General features: G+C 40.6%; 1 protein-coding gene across 2 annotated transcripts in view; it reads left to right on the top strand.

Annotated features, from left to right (window-relative positions):
• The window catches only part of PTPDC1 (protein tyrosine phosphatase domain containing 1), a 57956-nt gene that overhangs the window by 18184 nt on the left and 21183 nt on the right, over positions 1-18589 (top strand). For both annotated transcript variants that reach the window (XM_041746458.1, XM_041746457.1), the window contains exon 2: positions 16518-16605. In XM_041746458.1, coding sequence (XP_041602392.1) covers positions 16524-16605 — 82 coding nt within the window. In that variant the 5' untranslated portion in view covers positions 16518-16523. The remainder of the gene's footprint in view (positions 1-16517; positions 16606-18589) is intronic.

Below are 18589 nucleotides of genomic sequence, written 5' to 3'. Positions count from 1 at the left end.
ATACCTGTTTTTGGCTCAGGTTGTGATCCCAGATTCCTGGGATCGAGTCCCACATCAGGCTCCCTGCTTGGAGCCTGCTTCTGAATCCTCTGCCTATGTCTCTGCCTCTCTCTCTGTGTTTCTCATGAATAAATAAATAAAATATTAAAAAGAAAAGAAAAAGCATCTCGAACGGTTTATAGAAATAAAACTATAATTCAAGCTTAGAGAAGTAAAATTGGATTTGTGTATCAATCTTAAATCTTGCCAACTTACTGAACTCACTTATCAGTTCTGTAGTTTTTTAAGTCAATTCCTTAGAACTTTCTAAATACAACATCCTATCTGCAAATAGAAATAGTTTTACTCCTTCCTTTCCAATATGGAAGCCTTTTCTTTTTCTTGCACTGACTGGAGCCTCCGTTACAATGCTGAGTAGACATGATGGAGTACATATCCTTGTCTTACTCATGATCTTAGGAGAAAGCCCTCCATCTTTCTGTAAATCATGATGTTAGTTGTGGATTTTTCATAGATGCCCTTTATCAGGTTGAGGAAATTCCCTTCTTCTGCTAGTGTATTGAATGTTTTTACCTTGAGAGGACGTTGGATCTTGTCAAATGCTCTCTCTGTGTCTGTTGAGATGATCATGTGGTTTTTGTCTTTTATTACTGATATATTACATTGATTTTTGAATGTAAACCAACCTTGCATTCCTGAGATAAATTCCACTTGCTCAGGGTATATATATTTTTCTATATGTTGTTAGATTTAGTTTGTGAACATTGAGGATTTTTGCCTCCATATTTAAAAGGTATGTAGTCAATATTTCTTTTCCTATGATATCTTTCTCATTTTAGTATCAATACTGTGCTCATAAAAGGAATTATGACATGTTCTTCTATTTTTTTTAAAGAATTTGAAAAAGGATTGATGTGAATTCTTCTTTACATATCTAGTAGAGGGACACCTGGGTGGCTCACTGTTGAGCATCTGCCTTTGGCTTAGGGCATGATCCTGAAGTTCTGGGATCGAGTCCCACATCGGGCTCCTGCAGGGAGTCTGCATGCTTCTCCCTCTGCCTCTCTCTCTGTCTCTCAGGAATGAATGAATGAATGAATGAATGAATAAATTAAAAAAATTTATTTCTTTTTTATTTTTTTAAAAAATAAGTGTTTGGTAGAACTCAGTAGTAAAACCCCATCTTGGCTTGGCATTTCTTTGTGTGAAGTTTTTTGTTTTTTAAAATATTTTATTTATTTATTCATGAGAGACACAGAGAGAGGCAGAGACACAGGCAGAGGGAGAAACAGGCTCCATGCAGAGAGTCTGATGTGGGACTCCATCCCAGGACCCCGGGATCACGCCCTGGGCCAAAGGCAAACGCTCAACCACTGAGCCACCTGTCCCTGTGTGAAGTTTTTTAAATAATTTAATTTCTTTACTTGTAGATCTGTTCAGGTTTTTCTATTTCTTCATGAAGGTATTCTTGGTAGTTTGTATCTTTCTAGTAATTTATTTCATCTTACTATAGTTGGATGTGTCTTTTGCAGATATTTTCTCCCAGACTCTGGCTTATCTTCTCATTCTCTTGCTATTGCCTTTTGCAAAGCATAATTTTATAATCAAGTCCAGCTTATTAATTATTTCCTTCCTAGGTGATGTGTTTGGTGTTGTATCTAAAAAGGCATCACTAAAAAAAAAAAAAAAAAAAAAAAAAAGGCATCACTACACTAGGGATCATCTAGGTTTTCTCCCGAGTTCTCTTCTAGGATATTTGGGGTTTGCATTTTTTGGTGAGGTCTGCCATCCACTTGAGTTAATTTTTATGAAGAGTGTAAGGTTTGTGTCTAGATTTTTTTTTTTATAGTGGGTATCTAGTTGTCCCAACACCATTTGTTGAAGAGACTGTCTTTCCTCCATTCCTTGTGTCAACTTTGCTCCTTTGTCAAAGATCAGTTGACTGTATTTATGTCAGTTTATTTCAGGGCCTTCTGTTCTATGGATCTATGTTTTTGTGCTTTGGCCAATTCCAAACTGTCTTGATTACTGTCACTTTATAGTAAGTTTTGAGGTTGGGTAGTGTTAGTCCTCTAGCTTTGTTCTCCCTAAGTATTGTGTTGGCTATTCTAAGTCTTTTGCCTCTCCATATAAACTTTAGAATCATTTTAATGAGGTCTATAAAATAACTTATTTTGGCCAGGACTGCATTGAATCTATATATCGAGAAGAATTGACATCTTGACAATAGTGAACCTTCCTATCCATGAATATAAATAGCTCTCCATGTATTTAGTTTTTCTTTGATTTTATCAGAGTTTTGTAGCTTTTCTTATGTAGATCTTATATATTTTTTGTTAGATGGATCATTTTAAAATCCATTCTGCTAGTCTTTTACTTGAGTGAGTAGGCATGTGATCCATTTACATTTAATATAATTACTGATAAATTAGAATTTATGCCTGCCATGTTTATATTTGTTTTTTTATATGTCCTATGTTTTTGCATTTATTTATTCCTTGATTCTTGCCTTCTTTCATATTAGATTTTTTAAAAGATTTTATTTATTTGAGAGAGAATGTGTGTGTGGCAGGGGGCTGAGAAAGAGCAGAGGGAGGGATGGAGGGAGAGGGAGAGAGAGGATCACAAGCAGATTCTGAGCTGAGCGTGAATCTCACAACCCTGAGATCATGACCTGATCCAAAATTAAGTTGGATGCTTAACCTACTGGGCTACACAGGCACCCCATTTATAGTTATTTTTATAATACCTATTTCATGAACTTTTTATTACTCTTTCTTTGTGTGGATTCTGGTTACCCTTTAGTGTTCTTTATTTTGGCCTCAAGTATAGTATTTCTCATAAGGCAAGTCTGCTATCAACAAATTCTATTTTGTTTTGTTGTGGGTTTTTTTTTTGGGGGGGGGGATCATTTGTTTTTAAACCTGGAGATGTTTTAATTTCTCCTTCATTTTTTTCAGGGAAAGTTTAGCTGGACATGGAATTCTTGGTTCACTATTTCTTTCAATACTTGGAAGATGGTTACCTTCCTCTCTCTTCCATCTTTCTGATGAGATGCAGCCATGTGTTCTATGGGGGGTATACTCTCTGCATGGCATATTCTGAGCTGCAACTTCCTCAACTCTAGCTTAGTGGCTTATTTCTACCTGCTTTCTTTCCTCCAGAGGCTTACTGAGATAACTAGTCCACAGATAACCTCTTCTTGTTCCTTGCTCTGTCAGATTATTCTTTTTTAAATATCTTTTCACTGAAGTCTTAGAAGGAGAAAGCTAGTTTATAAGCCCTAATCCACCACCTAAACCAGACATTCTGTATATCTTGCTATAGAAGGTCTGATGTAAGCCTTTGAAGAGCCAGGAGCCACATACCTGCTTATGTTTTAAATCACCCAGGCTTGTCACCCAAGTATTTGAAAAATGTTTCGCAGAATAGTTTTCTCATAGGGAAATAGTTCAGGAGTTGAAGAGATAGAAAATCACGTTATCTTCATAGTCTAGAAATAAATGGGAATAATCAAGAGAATCACAAGCTGCTTTACCTATTTTAAGCTTTTCATGTTGAACTACCTGAAATAGAGAAAAAAATTGAACAATATGTCATAGGGATATTTAAATGTGAACATAATTATATATCCAAAATATTTATGTACTTACGAAAAGGAATGTCCAGTTAATAAACATCTGTTGGTTAATCCAAATTATGCTGTCCAAAATGGTGTGGTATTTGTTGCTTGACCAAAAAGTGGTCCTGTGGGGAGTCTTACTTCCTGCTGATAACAACCACATGTCAGTGACCTGATTCCAGGTGATCACTTGGTCCAAACTAAGATTTGGGGAGGAATATTAGTACCCAGGTCTCACCTAGGAATATGAAGCTTTTTCTAGGTCTGGTTGATGATATGGGGCTTCTTAATGCATTTCAAAATTTCATGAAGATTGACTGAGGAACTATAGAAGGAAGGTTTTATTATCTGACAGCTGAACAGAACCCAGGAGACACACTTTCACAGTAACCTCTATTAATATCTGGTGTTAGATAAATGTAATGGTTTACCTAATGCAGCAGTTCTCAAAGTATTGCTGGAAACCACGTAGAAATGCAGATTCTCAGCCACACCCAGTCCTACTGAGTGGAAATTCTGTGGGTAGGACCCAAAAGTCTGGGTTTTTAAGAAAACCCCTCTGATAGGTGTCAGATCGGTAACTGTTGATATCTTGATGAATTTGAAGTATCTATGGTGGTGACATTGATGTCAGGTGGGTTCAAACCTGTAAGAATGAACCTTGTGTGGCTGCAGGAAAAGGCTAGGGACAATGGAAACCTTGCTTGCAAAAAATCTGCTCCACCTGTGGTTAACATTTTACCCATTTGCTTTATCATAATGTGTTTTCTGAAGAATCTGAACCAAACAGCATATTTCTTTAAATGATGAAAAAGCAAGGATCCTGCTGTGATGTTGTTTTTCCCTGATCTGTGATGAGTCTCCTGAGAGCCCAATGACCTTCCCTGAGGTGCATTTAAGGTGTGAGATCACAGAAGTGGGTGAAATTCATAGCAAACTGTAAGACATCAGTATATTCAAGGCAGCCCTTAGTCCTTTCCCTGAGGACTTAGCTTGCTGGAAAAGGCTGGAGGGGTCTCAAGAACAAAAAAACATTTTTAAAATGTTGCCTGCCTGCCCCCAGGGGTGATTTGAGGAGAAAAAGAATTTTATCCAGTTTCATCTTTTTTTTTTGAGGTGCAGATTCAGAAGTGAGGTTGTTTGTTTTACTTCATGTGGAATCATAAAGAGTGCTTTAATTCCTTAAGGACAAAATACTAGTGTGGTATCAGGAAGCTATGCTTTATAGCATCCGAGCCACTACATCTTCAGTCAGCCCTACATGATAAGGGATGTAAGAAAATGTGTAGTTGGTATTAGGGAAGCCATCCTAAAGCAGATAAAATTTGGGTCAAGGATTGAAAATAAACACCCACCTCTCAAGGAATTAGAAGGAACACAGATCTGTCTGTTTGAAGACCTGCAAGAAGTTAGAGACATAAATGTGATCAGGAAAGCTAAGAGAAATGCCACTCCTTGTGTTTGTACGGTGATACTGTTGTTTCCTTTCATGGCCTCAGCAATAACCTTGACATGAGGAAAGGCATGATTATGGTTTCCCCTTTACAGATGGAAAGGTTGAGGTTCAGCGAGACTAATGGTGGTGGTGGTGGCAGCTACCTTTGACTGAGCAGTAATTCGTGTATTCATTCATTCAGTCTTTACTGAGGACCTGCTATGCACTGGGCCCTGTTCTATGCAGTAGTTGACAAAGCAGACAAAACTATATGCCTTCATGGAGCTGAAATTCTATTCTAGTAGGGGAAGACAGACAATAAAAGGGATAAATCAGTAAAGTATGTACCATGTTAGGTGTGTTTTCTTCAAAAATCCTGAGGAGAACAATGAAACAGGGAAGGGGAGCTGGTTTAAATTGTGAACAGGGTGGCAAGATGGGTTTTGAAGAGAGGGGTAGCATGACTTGGCTGAAGTTAACAAGGTCACTCTGGCTGCTGTGTTGAGGACAGACTGAATTACTGGTAAGGCATGGAATTAGGTCTGTTATATGGGCTTGTAGGTCATCTCGGCAATGACTGCAGGGCAGATGTGAGTCTACGAGATACTAGTAAATGTGCGTAAGATCACTGAGCTGTTAAGTGGCAACAACTCTGTCTAACGTGTGTGGATTTTATCACTGTGCAGTCAGATCAGCTGTGTTTTTGTTTCTGTTCAGGGGGAGGTGGCCAGAATGTGTAAAGGAGCTTTGTTCTTGATACTTGTCTTTGGCACAGCAGTGAATTAAGATTTGGCTAAAGGATTAGCAAAATGTCTGCACAAAGCAAAACAATTTTGAAAATCTTGCTGTGGATAGAGAGGTCTGAAGTTTTCCTGCAAGCTAAGGAATTATCAGGGTAGCAGAGTTAAAATGAGTTAAAATGCATACAGTAACATTGAAGTTTCTTTTATCCAGTGTGAGGTCTTTGCTGTTGAGAGGCTGTATGCGTGGTGGTGAAGAGCACAAAAAGAGTAAAAGGTGGGGGATCCTTGGGTCGCTCAGCGGTTTAGCGCCTGCCTTTGGCCCAGCGCGCGATCCTGGAGTCCTGGAATCGAGTCCCATGTCGGGCCCCCGGCATGGAGCCTGTTTCTCCCTCTGCCTATGTTTCTGCCTCTCTCTCTCTCTCTCTCTCTATGTCTATAATAAATAAATAAATATAACCTTAAAAAAAAAAGAGTAAAAGGTGTGAATTCAGATCCTAGCTCCACTATTTAATGGCCGTGATTGTAGGCATTTGACTTTTCTTTACGTTTGTTTTCTAATCTGTAAAATGGGAATAATGTATGAAACTAAACACATTTTTGCCAGAAGATCCAGCAGTCATGCTCCTTGGTGTTTGCCCCGTAGGAGCTGAGAACCTATGCACACACAAACACCTACACATGAATGTATACAGCAGCTTCATTCATAACTGCCAAACCTTAGAAGCAAGTCAGATGTCCTTCAGCAGGTGACTGGAAAAATAAAATGTGGTTCATCTAGATAATAGAATATTATCCAGCACTCAGAAGAAATGGACTGCCAGGCGATGAAGACATGTAGAAATCTTAAATGCCTATCACGAAATGAAAGAAGCTAATCTGAAAAGGTGATGTACTGTTTGATTCCAATTATATGACATTCTGGGAAAGGCAAATCTGTGGAGACAGTGAAAGATCAGGAGTTGTTGGGGTAGGACAGATAAGGGGATGGCTGAATGGAGCACAGAGGATTTTTAGAACAATGAAAATTCTCTGTGTGATCCTATGATGGCACATATGTGTTCATCTATGTTTATCCAAATCCATAAAATGTCCACCATCAAGAGTGAGCCCTAAAGTAAACTGTGGGCTCTGGGTGATGACGATGAGTCCATGTGGGCTCATCGGCTATAATAAATGTGCTATCAGACCAGAGTTTTGATAGGGAGGCTGTGCGTGTGGGATTGGAACAAGGTGTACAGAGGAACTCCTTGTACCTTCCATTTGGTTTTGCTATGAACCTAAAACTGCTCTAAAATACACAGTATTTATTTTAATTGAAGTAATAGTAATAATCCCCAAATGGCATTGTGGTGAGGATTATGAGTTAAGACAAATAAGGGTCTTGGAACAATGACTGGCATGGACTAAACTTATGTGTTTTGGGATCCCTGGGTGGCGCAGCGGTTTGGCGCCTGCCTTTGGCCCGGGGCGCGATCCTGGAGACCCGGGATCGAATCCCACATCAGGCTCCCGGTGCATGGAGCCTGCTTCTCCCTCTGCCTGTGTCTCTGCCTCTCTCTCTCTCTGTGACTATCATTAAAAAAAAAAAAAAAAAAAAAATTTAAAAAAAAAATAAATAAACTTATGTGTTTTATTTGTGAACATAAAAGTATATAACTTCTGTAAGTTCACTCCCATACTTGGAGATCCCTATTTTTGCCTGTACAAACTTAAATTTTTCAACCTCAAATTCTAGATCCCTATTTTTGCCTGTACAAACTTAAATTTTTCAACCTCAAATTCTTCTACCATGATTGCCATGTAGGAAGTAATCCTGCTGACACATGTCTTTAATGTGGGCAGAGGGCCTCTTGCAGCAGGAGAGGTAGAGTACAGATTGACTCCTCACCAGAGGTCCCACCTCACGTTATCTTGAGGCATCCCTGATGGCCCTGATGCCAGTGGAGCACAAGTGCTCTGCAAGTCTGGGGAGGATTATGCTGCACTTCTGACCTCCCAGCATTTATTCTTCTTCTTTTTTTTTTTAATATGATTTTATTTATTTATTTATTCATGAGAGACAGAGAGAGGCAGAAACACAGGCAGAGGGAGAAGCAGGCTTCCTGCAGGGGAGCCCAATGTGGGACTCGATCCCAGGACCCGGGGATCATGACCTGAGCCGAAGGCAGACGCTTAACCACGGAGCCACCCAGGCATCTCTTACCCCCTGCACTTTTAACACAGTCCCCACACATTCTCCCCTAAAGTACACCTGCAGGCTTTTTGTCGGGAAGATGGAAGAGAAAGCTATGACCTCAGAACTTGAATCACCACAGAGCCCATCTTTTGTGTGAAATGACCTTTATGAAGGAGAACATTCTTTATGTCAAACTCTTACTTTGTGACGACTCTTCTTAATGGTATGAGTGATCATCCATTGCTGTTCTGAGTTTTAAGTATTAGGTACTAATTAGTGAGCCTGTGATTAATCCTAAATGTTGAGTCATTTTGAAGAACTTCTTGGGATGAAAGCAAATTGTAGGATAGAGAGAGCAAAATATCTGTCATTAGCAGCAGGAAATGAAATTAAATAAGATGATTGTACAGTGAAATGACAGGATTGCTGTTCCAACCCTCTTTCTCCTGACTCTGCAACCAGGACTCATGAAATGAATTCAGTTGTGAATGAAGTTAATGTTTTATAAATCTTCTTGAGAAAGTCAGCCATTACTAACTGCCAGCAGGACTGTTTTATAGATAATGAAGGGAATACTTAATGAAGTCTCATACTCTGATATTGGTTTGCAAATTAAAATAACAGTACTATATTGGATAACTGTATGCCAGAAATTATGCTAGAAAAGCACAGACTCAATCGTTCTTTATCCCCACAACAAGCTAAGAAAGATATAATAATTCTCATTTTGCAGAAGAGAAAATTGAAGCTTAAAATGGTTTGTATAGCTGGCAATGAACAGAGTCAAAGTTTAAACACAGAACTTCTGGCTGTACAATATAGTTTAACCTCATCGGGCTGGATGTGATTGGGCAGCAGTTATATTCAGTGGGACTATGTATGTCAGTGTCTTCAGGCAGAGTTCCCGTGACTTTCAGTTATTCAGAGAGATCCAGGGAGGGGATTCTGCTTCCAACCACAGTGAAATTACAGAGACCAGGGTTACCCTTCTGCCTTAGACAACTGGAAAACCAGACAAAGTATATAAAAATGGGTTTGGGACTGTAGAAAGCAGGCAGCTCGGGACGATAATCTCTGAGATAAGAGAAAAGACACGGGTAGCCTGAGATGGCACTGGCTCCTTCCCTGGAAACAGTTTCTAGCTGCCGCATGGGAGGAAGAGCGTCCTCAGGGATGCGCCAAGAGCCAGAGTGGCTAGAGTTTGTGATGACGGGAGCAGCACGGAGAGGGCGGTGGCCGCGTGCAGAGGGCCTGCCGGTCTCTGCTGGTCCCAGTGTTTACCTGAGTACTGATTCGTGCACACTACCCAAGGCTGGGGACAGACGCAGGAAGGAGTGGACAGTACAACTGCCAGGGCTCTCAAGGGCTGGAAGCGGATCGTGTGCCCACCAGCCAGAGAAGAAAGGCCTCGCGACACCCAGAGGAGCAGGTGGAAGCCTCGGAGAGATGTCACTTAAACCATGAGACTGATCTAGCCTGGAATGAAGGCTGCCCTACAGCTGCCCTGCTGGTTCCAAAGAATTAATCTAATGAGACAAGGAAGATAAGTGAGTGGTTGAGGTCGTTGGTAATTAATTGGGGTTTCCTGGAGGAAGCTGGAAGGTGAAGCCGACGGCAGGACCAGTGTTTGGGCAAAGAGGAGGCTGTTCACTTTGTCAGGCAGTGGAACTGGGGCTGCTAGACTTTGTAGATCAGAGCAGGTGATGAGCGGCTGCAAGGAGAAGGAAGAGGAGCCTGTGTGGATGGTTTTGATTATCTGTTTTAATTCTCAGACTGAAAGGTCTGGAAATACTCCATTTCCCAAACTGATGTTTATTACATATCTCGGATCTTTGAAGGTTTATAGTTTACTCTAAGCATATACAGTAACTCTCAGGTAATTAGACCATTCAAGAATACTTTCCTTTTTTCCACTGGTTTTTCTAGGTTAAAAAGAATTACTTTTTCATAAAAAGCATGTATTCGTGTTGTTTGACATATATTTAAGCCACACGTAGATTATTAACAAATAGAGCTTTTATTTTACTTTTTTTAATTTTACTATTTTTTTTAAATTTTTTTATTTATCTACGATAGTCACACACAGAGAGAGAGAGAGGCAGAGACACAAGCAGAGGGAGAAGCAGGCTCCATGCACCGGAAGCCCGACGTGGGATTCGATCCCGGGTCTCCAGGATCGCGCCCTGGGCCAAAAGCAGTCGCCAAACCGCTGCGCCACCGAGGGATCCCTAATTTTACTATTTTTAAGATGACTTTTATAGTCACATTTGGATACATATGATATTGTTTGAAGATGGGCCATCTTTAATTTTGTAGATTATATGTTTTATCAATACTGTCAGCCTGCAACAAAGGGATAGCATTTATCTATTATCTATTATTAAATTGAGATTTACATGCTGCATTAGAGAAACTTTTCTTATTTTGGTAGGAAAGTTAAAGTTATAGGAAAAATCTCATAGGTTGGACAGCATGAAACAGTAGTACTGCTAGGCAAAATACACCAAGAACATATATATGATAAACTAATTCTTAAAAGTGTGATTTTTAAAATTACGTTCTTAAAAAGGATTTTATCTATTTATTTGGGAGAGAGAGCATGTCTGGCAGGTGGGCAGGGAGAGGGAGGGGGGAAGCAGACTTCCCGCTGAGCAGGGAGCCGGACGGACGTGGGGCTCAATCCCATGACCCCAGGATCATAACCTGAACTAAAGGCAGATGCTTCACCGACTGTGCCGTTTTAAGTTTTAAGCTTTAATTCCAGTAGTTAACAGTGTTATATTAGTTTCAGGTGTACAATATAGTGATTCAACACTTCATACATCACTCCGTGCTCATCACGACAGGTGCACTCCTTCCTCCCATTACTTGTCCTCCCCATCCCTCACCTACCTCCCCTCTCCTAACCATCAGTGTGTTCTGTAGGTAAGAGTGTGTTTCTTGATTTCTCTCTCTCTCTCTTCCTGTGCTCTTTGTTTGGTTTCTTAATTTCCACACAAGATTTCATTATTTTTTAATGGCTTAGTAATACTCCATTGTGTGTGTGTGCACACACATGCCACATCTTTATCCATTCATCAGTCAATGGACGCTTGGGCTGCTTCCATATCTTGGCTATCGTAAATGCTATAATGGATATAGGGGTGCATGTATCCCTTTGAATTCATGTTTTTAGGGGGAGGAAGCAAACACCCAGTAGTATGATTAATGGATCATAGGTTTGTTCTATTTTTAACTTTTTGAGGAAACTCTATACTGTTTTCCAGAGCAACTGCACTAGTTTGCGTTTTTGCATTTCTACCAGTAGTGCACAAGGGATTCTTTTTTTTCTCTACATCCTTGCCAACACTTGTTTCTTGTCTTTTTTTATTTTAGCCATTTGGACAGGTGTGAGGTCATATCTTATTGTGGTTTTGATTTATATTTCCCTGATGATGAGTGCTGTTGAGCATCTTTTTATGTGTCTGTCGTGTCTGTGTCTGTTGTGTCATTTGTCTGGATGTCTTCTTTGAAAAAATGTCTATTCATGACTTCTGCCCATTTTATAACTGGATTATTTGTTTTCTGAGTATTGAATTTTATAAGTTCCTTATATATTTTTATACTAGCCCTTTATCAGATATGTCATTTGCAAATATCTTCTCTCATTCAGTACAGATTGTCTTTTAGTTTTGTTGATTGTTTCCTTCACTGTACAAAAGCTTTTTATTTTGATGTGGTCCTGTTGGTTTATTTTTGCTATTATTTCCTTTGCCTCAGGAGACATATCTAGAAAAATGTTGCCACAGCTGATGTCAGAAACACTATTGCCTGTGCTCCCTTCTAGGACTTTATGGTTCAGGTCTCAAATTTAGGTCCTTGATCCATTTTGCATTTATTTTTGTGTATGGTGTAAGAAAGTGATCCAGTTTGATTCTTTTGCATGTAGCTGTCCCGCTTCCCCAACACCATTTATTGAAGAGAATATATTTTTCCCATTGGGTATTCTAACCTGCTTTGTTGAAGATTAATTGACCACATAATTGTGGGGGTTTTTTCATGGGCTTTCTATTCTGTTCCATTGATCTGTGTGTCTGTTTTTATGTCAGCACTGTATTGTTTTGATTACTACAGCTTTGTAATATAACTTGAAGTCTGGAATTGTGATACTACTAGTTTTGTTTTTTCTTTTTCAAGATTGCTTCGGCTATTTGGGGTCTTCTGTGGTTCCATAATTTTAGGATTGTTTGTTCTAGTTTCATGAAAAATGCTGTTGGCATTTTGTTAGGGATTGCATTAAATCTGGAGATGGCTCTGGGTAGTATAGACATTTTAACAATATTTGTTCTGCCAAGTCTTGAGCATTAAATGTCTTTCCATTTCTTTGTGTTGTCTTCAGTTCTTTTCATCAGTGTTTTGTAGTTTTGAGAGTACAAATCTTTCACATCCTTGGTTATGTTTATTCTTAGGGGTTTTATTACTTTTGGTACATTTACAAATGAAACTGTTTTCTTAATTTATCTACCACTTCATTATTGTTGTATAAAAACACAACAGCTGTCTGTACATTGATTTTATATCCTGCAACTTTGCTGAAGTTAATCAGTTTTAGTAGTTTTTTTGGTGGAGTCTGTCAGGTTTTCTACTACAGTATCACATCATCTGCCAATAGAATTTTACTTCTTTCTTACTAATCTCGATGCCTTTTATTTATTTTTTTTAATTTTATTTATTTATGATAGGCACACAGTGAGAGAGAGAGAAGCAGAGACACAGGCAGAGGGAGAAGCAGGCTCCATGCACCGGGAGCCCGACATGGGATTCGATCCCGGGTCTCCAGGATCGCGCCCTGGGCCAAAGGCAGGCGCTAAACCGCTGCGCCACCCAGGGATCCCTCGATGCCTTTTATTTCTTTTTGTTGTCTGATTAGTGTGGGTAGGACTTCCAGTACTATGTTGAATAAAAGTGGTGAGAGTAGACATCCTTGTCTTCTAAACTTAATCCAGCCTCTTCCCTTAGGGGAAGAGCTCTCAGTTTTTCCCCATTGAGGATGATTAGCTGTGGGTTTTTCATATATGGCCTTTATTATGTTGAAGCATGTTCCTTTTAACCCTACTTCCTTAAGGGTTTTTATCATGAATGGTTGTTGTGCTTTGTAAGTGCTTTTTTCTACATTTATTGAAATGACTATGTGGTTCTTATCCTTTCTCTTATTGATGTGATGTATCACACTGATTCATTTATGAATGTTGAACTACTCTTGCATCCCAAGAATAAATCCCACTTGACTGTGATGAATGATTTTTTAAATATATTGTTAGATTTGGTTTGCTGGGATCCCTGGGTGGCGCAGCGGTTTGGCGCCTGCCTTTGGCCCAGGGCGCGATCCTGGAGACCCGGGATCGAATCCCACGTCAGGCTCCCGGTGCATGGAGCCTGCTTCTCCCTCCGCCTGTGTCTCTGCCTCTCTCTCTCTCTCTGTGACTATCATAAATAAATAAAAATTAAAAAAAAATAAATAAATAAATATATTGTTAGATTTGGTTTGCTAGTATTTTGTTGAGGATTTTTGCATCCATGTTAATCAGAGATATTGGCCTGTAGTTCCCCATTTTAGTGGTGTCTTGATCTGGTTTTGGTATCAGGGTAATGCTGACCTCATAGAATGAATTTGGAAGTTTTTCTTTCTCTTCTATTTTTTGGAATGGTTTGAGAAGAATAGGGATTAACTCTTCTTTAAATGTTTGGTAGAATTTGCCTGTGAAGTCATCAGGTCCTGGGCTTTTGCTTATGGGAGTTTGTTGATTACTGATTCAGTTTCATTGCTGGTAATCAGTCTGTTCAAATTTTCTATTTCTTCCTGCTTCAATTTTGGTAGTTTATATGTTTCTAGGAATTTGTCTGCTTCTTCTAGGTTATCCAATTTCTTGGCATATAATTTTTCATAGTAGTCTCTTAAATGTTTGTATTCCTGTGTTTTTTGGTTGTTATTTCTCCTCCTTGATTAGTGATTTTGAGTCCCCTCTCTGTTATTTTTTTTTTATGAGTCTGGCTAGAGGTTTATCAATTTTGTTGATCTTTTCAGAGAATCACCTCCTGGTTTCATTGATCTGTTCTATTGGTTTCTTTAGTTTCTATATCATTTATTTCCTGCTTGAATATTTTTTTAAAGATTTACTTATTTGAGAGAGTGTGTGTGTGCATGTGTGCGAGTGGGGGGAGGGGTGGAGAGAGGGGAAGAGAATCCTCAAGCAGACTCTACACTGAACACGTAAGCCCACACTGAGCCCCAACTTGGGGCTCAATCCCAGGACCCCGAGATCATGATCCAAGTCAAAATCAAGAGGTGGATGCCCAGGTGACTGAACCATCCAGGAGCCCCATTTCTGCTCTATTCTTGATGATTTCAGCTGCCTTCTACTGGTTTGGGCTTTGCTTGTTCTTTTTCTAGCTCATTCAGGTGTAAGGTCAGGTTATTATTTTTTTTTAAGATTTTATTTATTTATTCATGAAAGACACAGAGAGAGAGAGAGAGAGAGGCAGAGACAGAAGCAGGCTCCATGCAGGGAGTCTGATATGGGACTCGATCCCAGGACTCCAAGATCACACCCTGGGCCAAAGTTAGGCGCAACCGCTGAGCCACCCAGGGATTCCCCACAGTCAGGCTATTTATTAGAGATGTTTCTTGCTTCTTGAGAGAGGTCAGTTATTGCTGTAAACTTCCTCTTAGAACCACTTTGGCTGCATCCCAAAGATTCTGGACCCTTGTGTTTGTATTTTTTTTAATTTTTAGGTTTTATTTAAATTCAATTAATTAACATATAGTGTATTATTAGTTTCAGAGGTACAGTTCAGTGATTCATCAGTTGCATATAACCCCCTCATTATATCACGTGCCCTCCTTAATGCCATCACCTAGTTACCCCGTCCTCCACCCACCTCCCCTCCAGCAATCCTCAGTGTGAGAGGGTTCCCCTTTCTCCACATCCTCACCAACATCTGTTGTTTCCTGACTGTTGATTTTACCCATTCTCACTGGTGTGAGATGGTATCTAATTATGATTTTGATTTGTATTCCCTGATGACAAGTGATACAGAGCATTTTCTCATGTGCTTGTTGACCATATGTAGGTTGTTTTTGGAGAAATGTCTGTTCATGTCTTCTCATTTCATGACTGGATTTTTTTTGTTTTGGGGGTGTTAAGCTTGATACATTCTTTATAGATTTTGGATACTAGCCCTTTATCTGATAAGACATTTGCAAATATCTTCAACCATTCTATAGGTTGTCTTTTAGTTTTGTTGACTATTTCTTTTGCTGTACAAAAGCTTTATATCTTGATGAAGTCCCAATAGTTCATTTTTGCTTTTGTTTCCCTTGTGTTGGAGATGTATCTTGCAAATTTGCTACAGCTGATGTCCAAGAAGGTGCTGCCTGTGTTTGATGCTAGGCTTTTGATGGATTTTTGTTTCACATTCAGATCTTTCATCTATTTTGAGTCTATTTTTTTAAAGATTTATTTATTTATGGTAGACATAGAAAGAGAGAGAGAGGCAGAGACACAGGAGGAGGGAGAAGCAGGCTCCATGCTGGGAGCCCGATGCAGGACTCGATCCCGGGACCCCAGGATCGCTTTGGCCCCTGGGCCAAAGGCAGGCACTAAACCGCTGAGCCACCCAGGGATCCCTTGAGTCTATTTTTGTGTATAGTGTAAGAAAATGGTCCAGTTTCATTCTTCTGTGTGTGGCTTGGACCCTTGTGTCTTCATTTTAATTTGTCTCCATTTCTTATTTCTTTTATTTCTTGGCTCACCCATTGGTGTATGATTTTTTTTAATGAAGAATTGATATTCTTAATATAGAAAAACATCTTGTAAGTCAATAAGAAAGGGGAAAATGTCCCAGTAGGGAACAGGGCTAATAAGCTCTGAAGCAGGCAGTTTAAAATTCATTTTTTCATTTAAGTATAGTTATATTTATTTCAGGTATGTAACATAGTGATTCGATATTTATATACATTACAAAATAATCACCACAATAAATCTAGGTACCATCTGTCACCATACAAAGTTATTACAACATCATTAAATTTTTCAGGTTTTCCCCATTGAGTCTCATGTTAGCAGTGGGTTTGTGTCTATAATGTCCATAGCATTGCACTCGTAGCATGGCACTGTCCAGTGGAATATAGTGTGAGCCTTGTAGTCAATTTTAGATTTTCTAACAGCAACATTAAGGATAAAAAGGATCAGAGAAAATTAATTTTGATAATATATTTTATTTAACCCAGTATATCAAAAATATTTCAATGTAGAATCAAGGTAAAAAAATTGTAGTGAACTATTTTAGTCTATTTTGTGCTAGACACAAAATCTTGTATTTGACATTTGACACCTACAGCACATCTCGAGTCTGTACTAGTCACATTTCAGGTGCTGGGGAGACATTTAGCTAATGGCTATTATTATAGGCAGCAGAAGTCTGGCACTTGATAGGTGATTCATAAATGAACATGCCATAGGTAAATTCTCAAAAACTAATCCTTTTTTTTCCCCTCAACAGACTACCATGCCTGTGGGCATCTTGCCCGAAAATGAAGAACCATGTTCCACTTTGGTGAATAACAGTGCATATGCTGCAAACATGAAGGGTAAGAGTGCTTTGATATACTTGTTGCCTCTTTGTACAAAGTGGCCTTAATAAAACAGTGTGAGCAGACAAGACACACAGCTCGAGGCATCATACTGGGATCCTGAGTGCAGCTGCTGCTTATGGCTCTTGTTTATTTCTGCCTCACTGTTTTGACCTATTAAAATTCATTTTCAAAATCCTGAATAACAGGTCTTTTGAGAAGACATGTTGAAAATAACGTTTATCTCCTGTGTTATCCTCTCAGACTGAAATTATCTGCTCCTCTCATCAAACACCTCCTTGTGAGTCAAGCTTTCCTTTCTTTCTTCTCTCCTTCCTCCAAGTGTCACTTAGAGGCACGTTGAGGAGCACGGAGCCCCAGGTCCCCCAGTCTTTCTCTCCTCTGTGCCATCCCTCAGTTTGGATCTTTTCCACGGCAGCCCTGGAAAGGAAGGGCGCCATGACTGCACCTCTGGCTGCCACACCGGCCCTCAGACTGTCCTACCGTCGCAGGTGCTAAGCCAGGGGCACACCCCGACTTCCTGCCACATTGGCACCACCAGTGGGGCCGCCCACCACCACCAGCACTGAGCCAGATGTTGAGTCATTTTTCTTGGCAGTGCCCTTTGCGTGATTTTCTTGTGGCCTGCTGTCGGTTCGCATTGTTCACAGTAGTGCTCCTGCTCAGGGAGCTCTGAAGGACTGTCCCCTAGGGTGGATCAGGTGATGTAAGGAGGAGTAAAGGAGGAAGGGTGCCTCCAGGTACTGGACTTTGTCCGCTGGGAGCATCTGGCTCTCGGTGATTGTAGCAATCCAACCAGCCACCAGGGGGAGCCGTCTCTCTCCAGGAAACCAAGAGTGTCCTTCCTGAGACCTGGCAATTGGAAGGAAGTCCTCCCAACCATCCTTCATGAGTCGGTGCGGGCAGCACTCCACCATCCCTGTGCACCTGCTTCCTGGCCCAGTGGTCTTTTCCTCTTTTCCCTGTCCCAGCCCTGGAGTCACCCAGGGAGCTCTGGTCCCTTTCAGTGGAGAATCATGTCCAGGAACCATGATGTGCTCACTACTGCAAGGGCAGAGCTAGGATGAATGTGTTAATAAGTGTGCACAGTGAGAATCCACAGAGAACTTGTGACTCCCCAAGGACTTGAACCCTGCCAGCTGCCTGTTGACCGGGAGCCTTATCCATAACCATTGATTGACACAGCTTTTGTGTGTTACATACTGTAATTGTACAATAAAGCAAGGTAGAGAAAACACATTCACCATATTGTGCTGTATTTACCAAAGGCACATGCAGTTCACATGCATGCCATTCAGGGGTCACCTGCCGGCGCCTCCTTGTGTTGGGCCCAACTTCTGCTACGTGACCCTCCCCCTGAGGCCTGCCTCATGGCTGTGTTTGATTATGTATACACTTTTAATTAACTGAGGTAACTGTACCATCACACGCAACTACCGGTTGCAAACAAGAAAGACTCTTGAGGCAGTTTCCACCACTGGTAACGTCTTGCAGATGCAGCATGATATCGCAGCCAGGATGTTGACGTAGTTACAGTCACCATACAGGACAGCACCAGGGCGCCTGGATGTTCGGTCGGTTGGGTATCTGCCTCTTGGTCTCGGCTCAGGTCGTGATCTCAGGGTTGTGCTCCACACTGGGTGTGGAGCCTGCTTGAGAGTCCTTCTTCTGCTCTCTCTCCCTTACCCCATGCTCAGGCGTGCTCACTTTCTCTCTCTAAAAAAAAGGATACGGGACCACGCTGTCACTACAAGGATCCTCCTGTTGCCCTTCTGTATCCAGACCCACTTCCACCCATGATCTGGCCCCTCACAAGAACTGATCTGTCCCCATTTCCCCATAAATGAAGTCATACAGCACAGGACCTTTAAACATGGCTCTTCTTGCCTGGCCTCGTTCCCTTGGTTTGTGTGTCTCTCCGGTGTGCTTATTAATGCTGAATGGCACTCACCAGCAGGGCTGTGCCATGGGGTCGACCCAT

This window comes from Vulpes lagopus, chromosome 2 (genome assembly GCF_018345385.1).
Source record: "Vulpes lagopus strain Blue_001 chromosome 2, ASM1834538v1, whole genome shotgun sequence".
Classification (NCBI taxonomy): Eukaryota; Metazoa; Chordata; class Mammalia; order Carnivora; family Canidae; genus Vulpes; species Vulpes lagopus.
The sequence above is the reverse complement of the archived record's forward strand: the minus strand, read 5'-3'. Positions and strand labels throughout refer to the sequence as shown.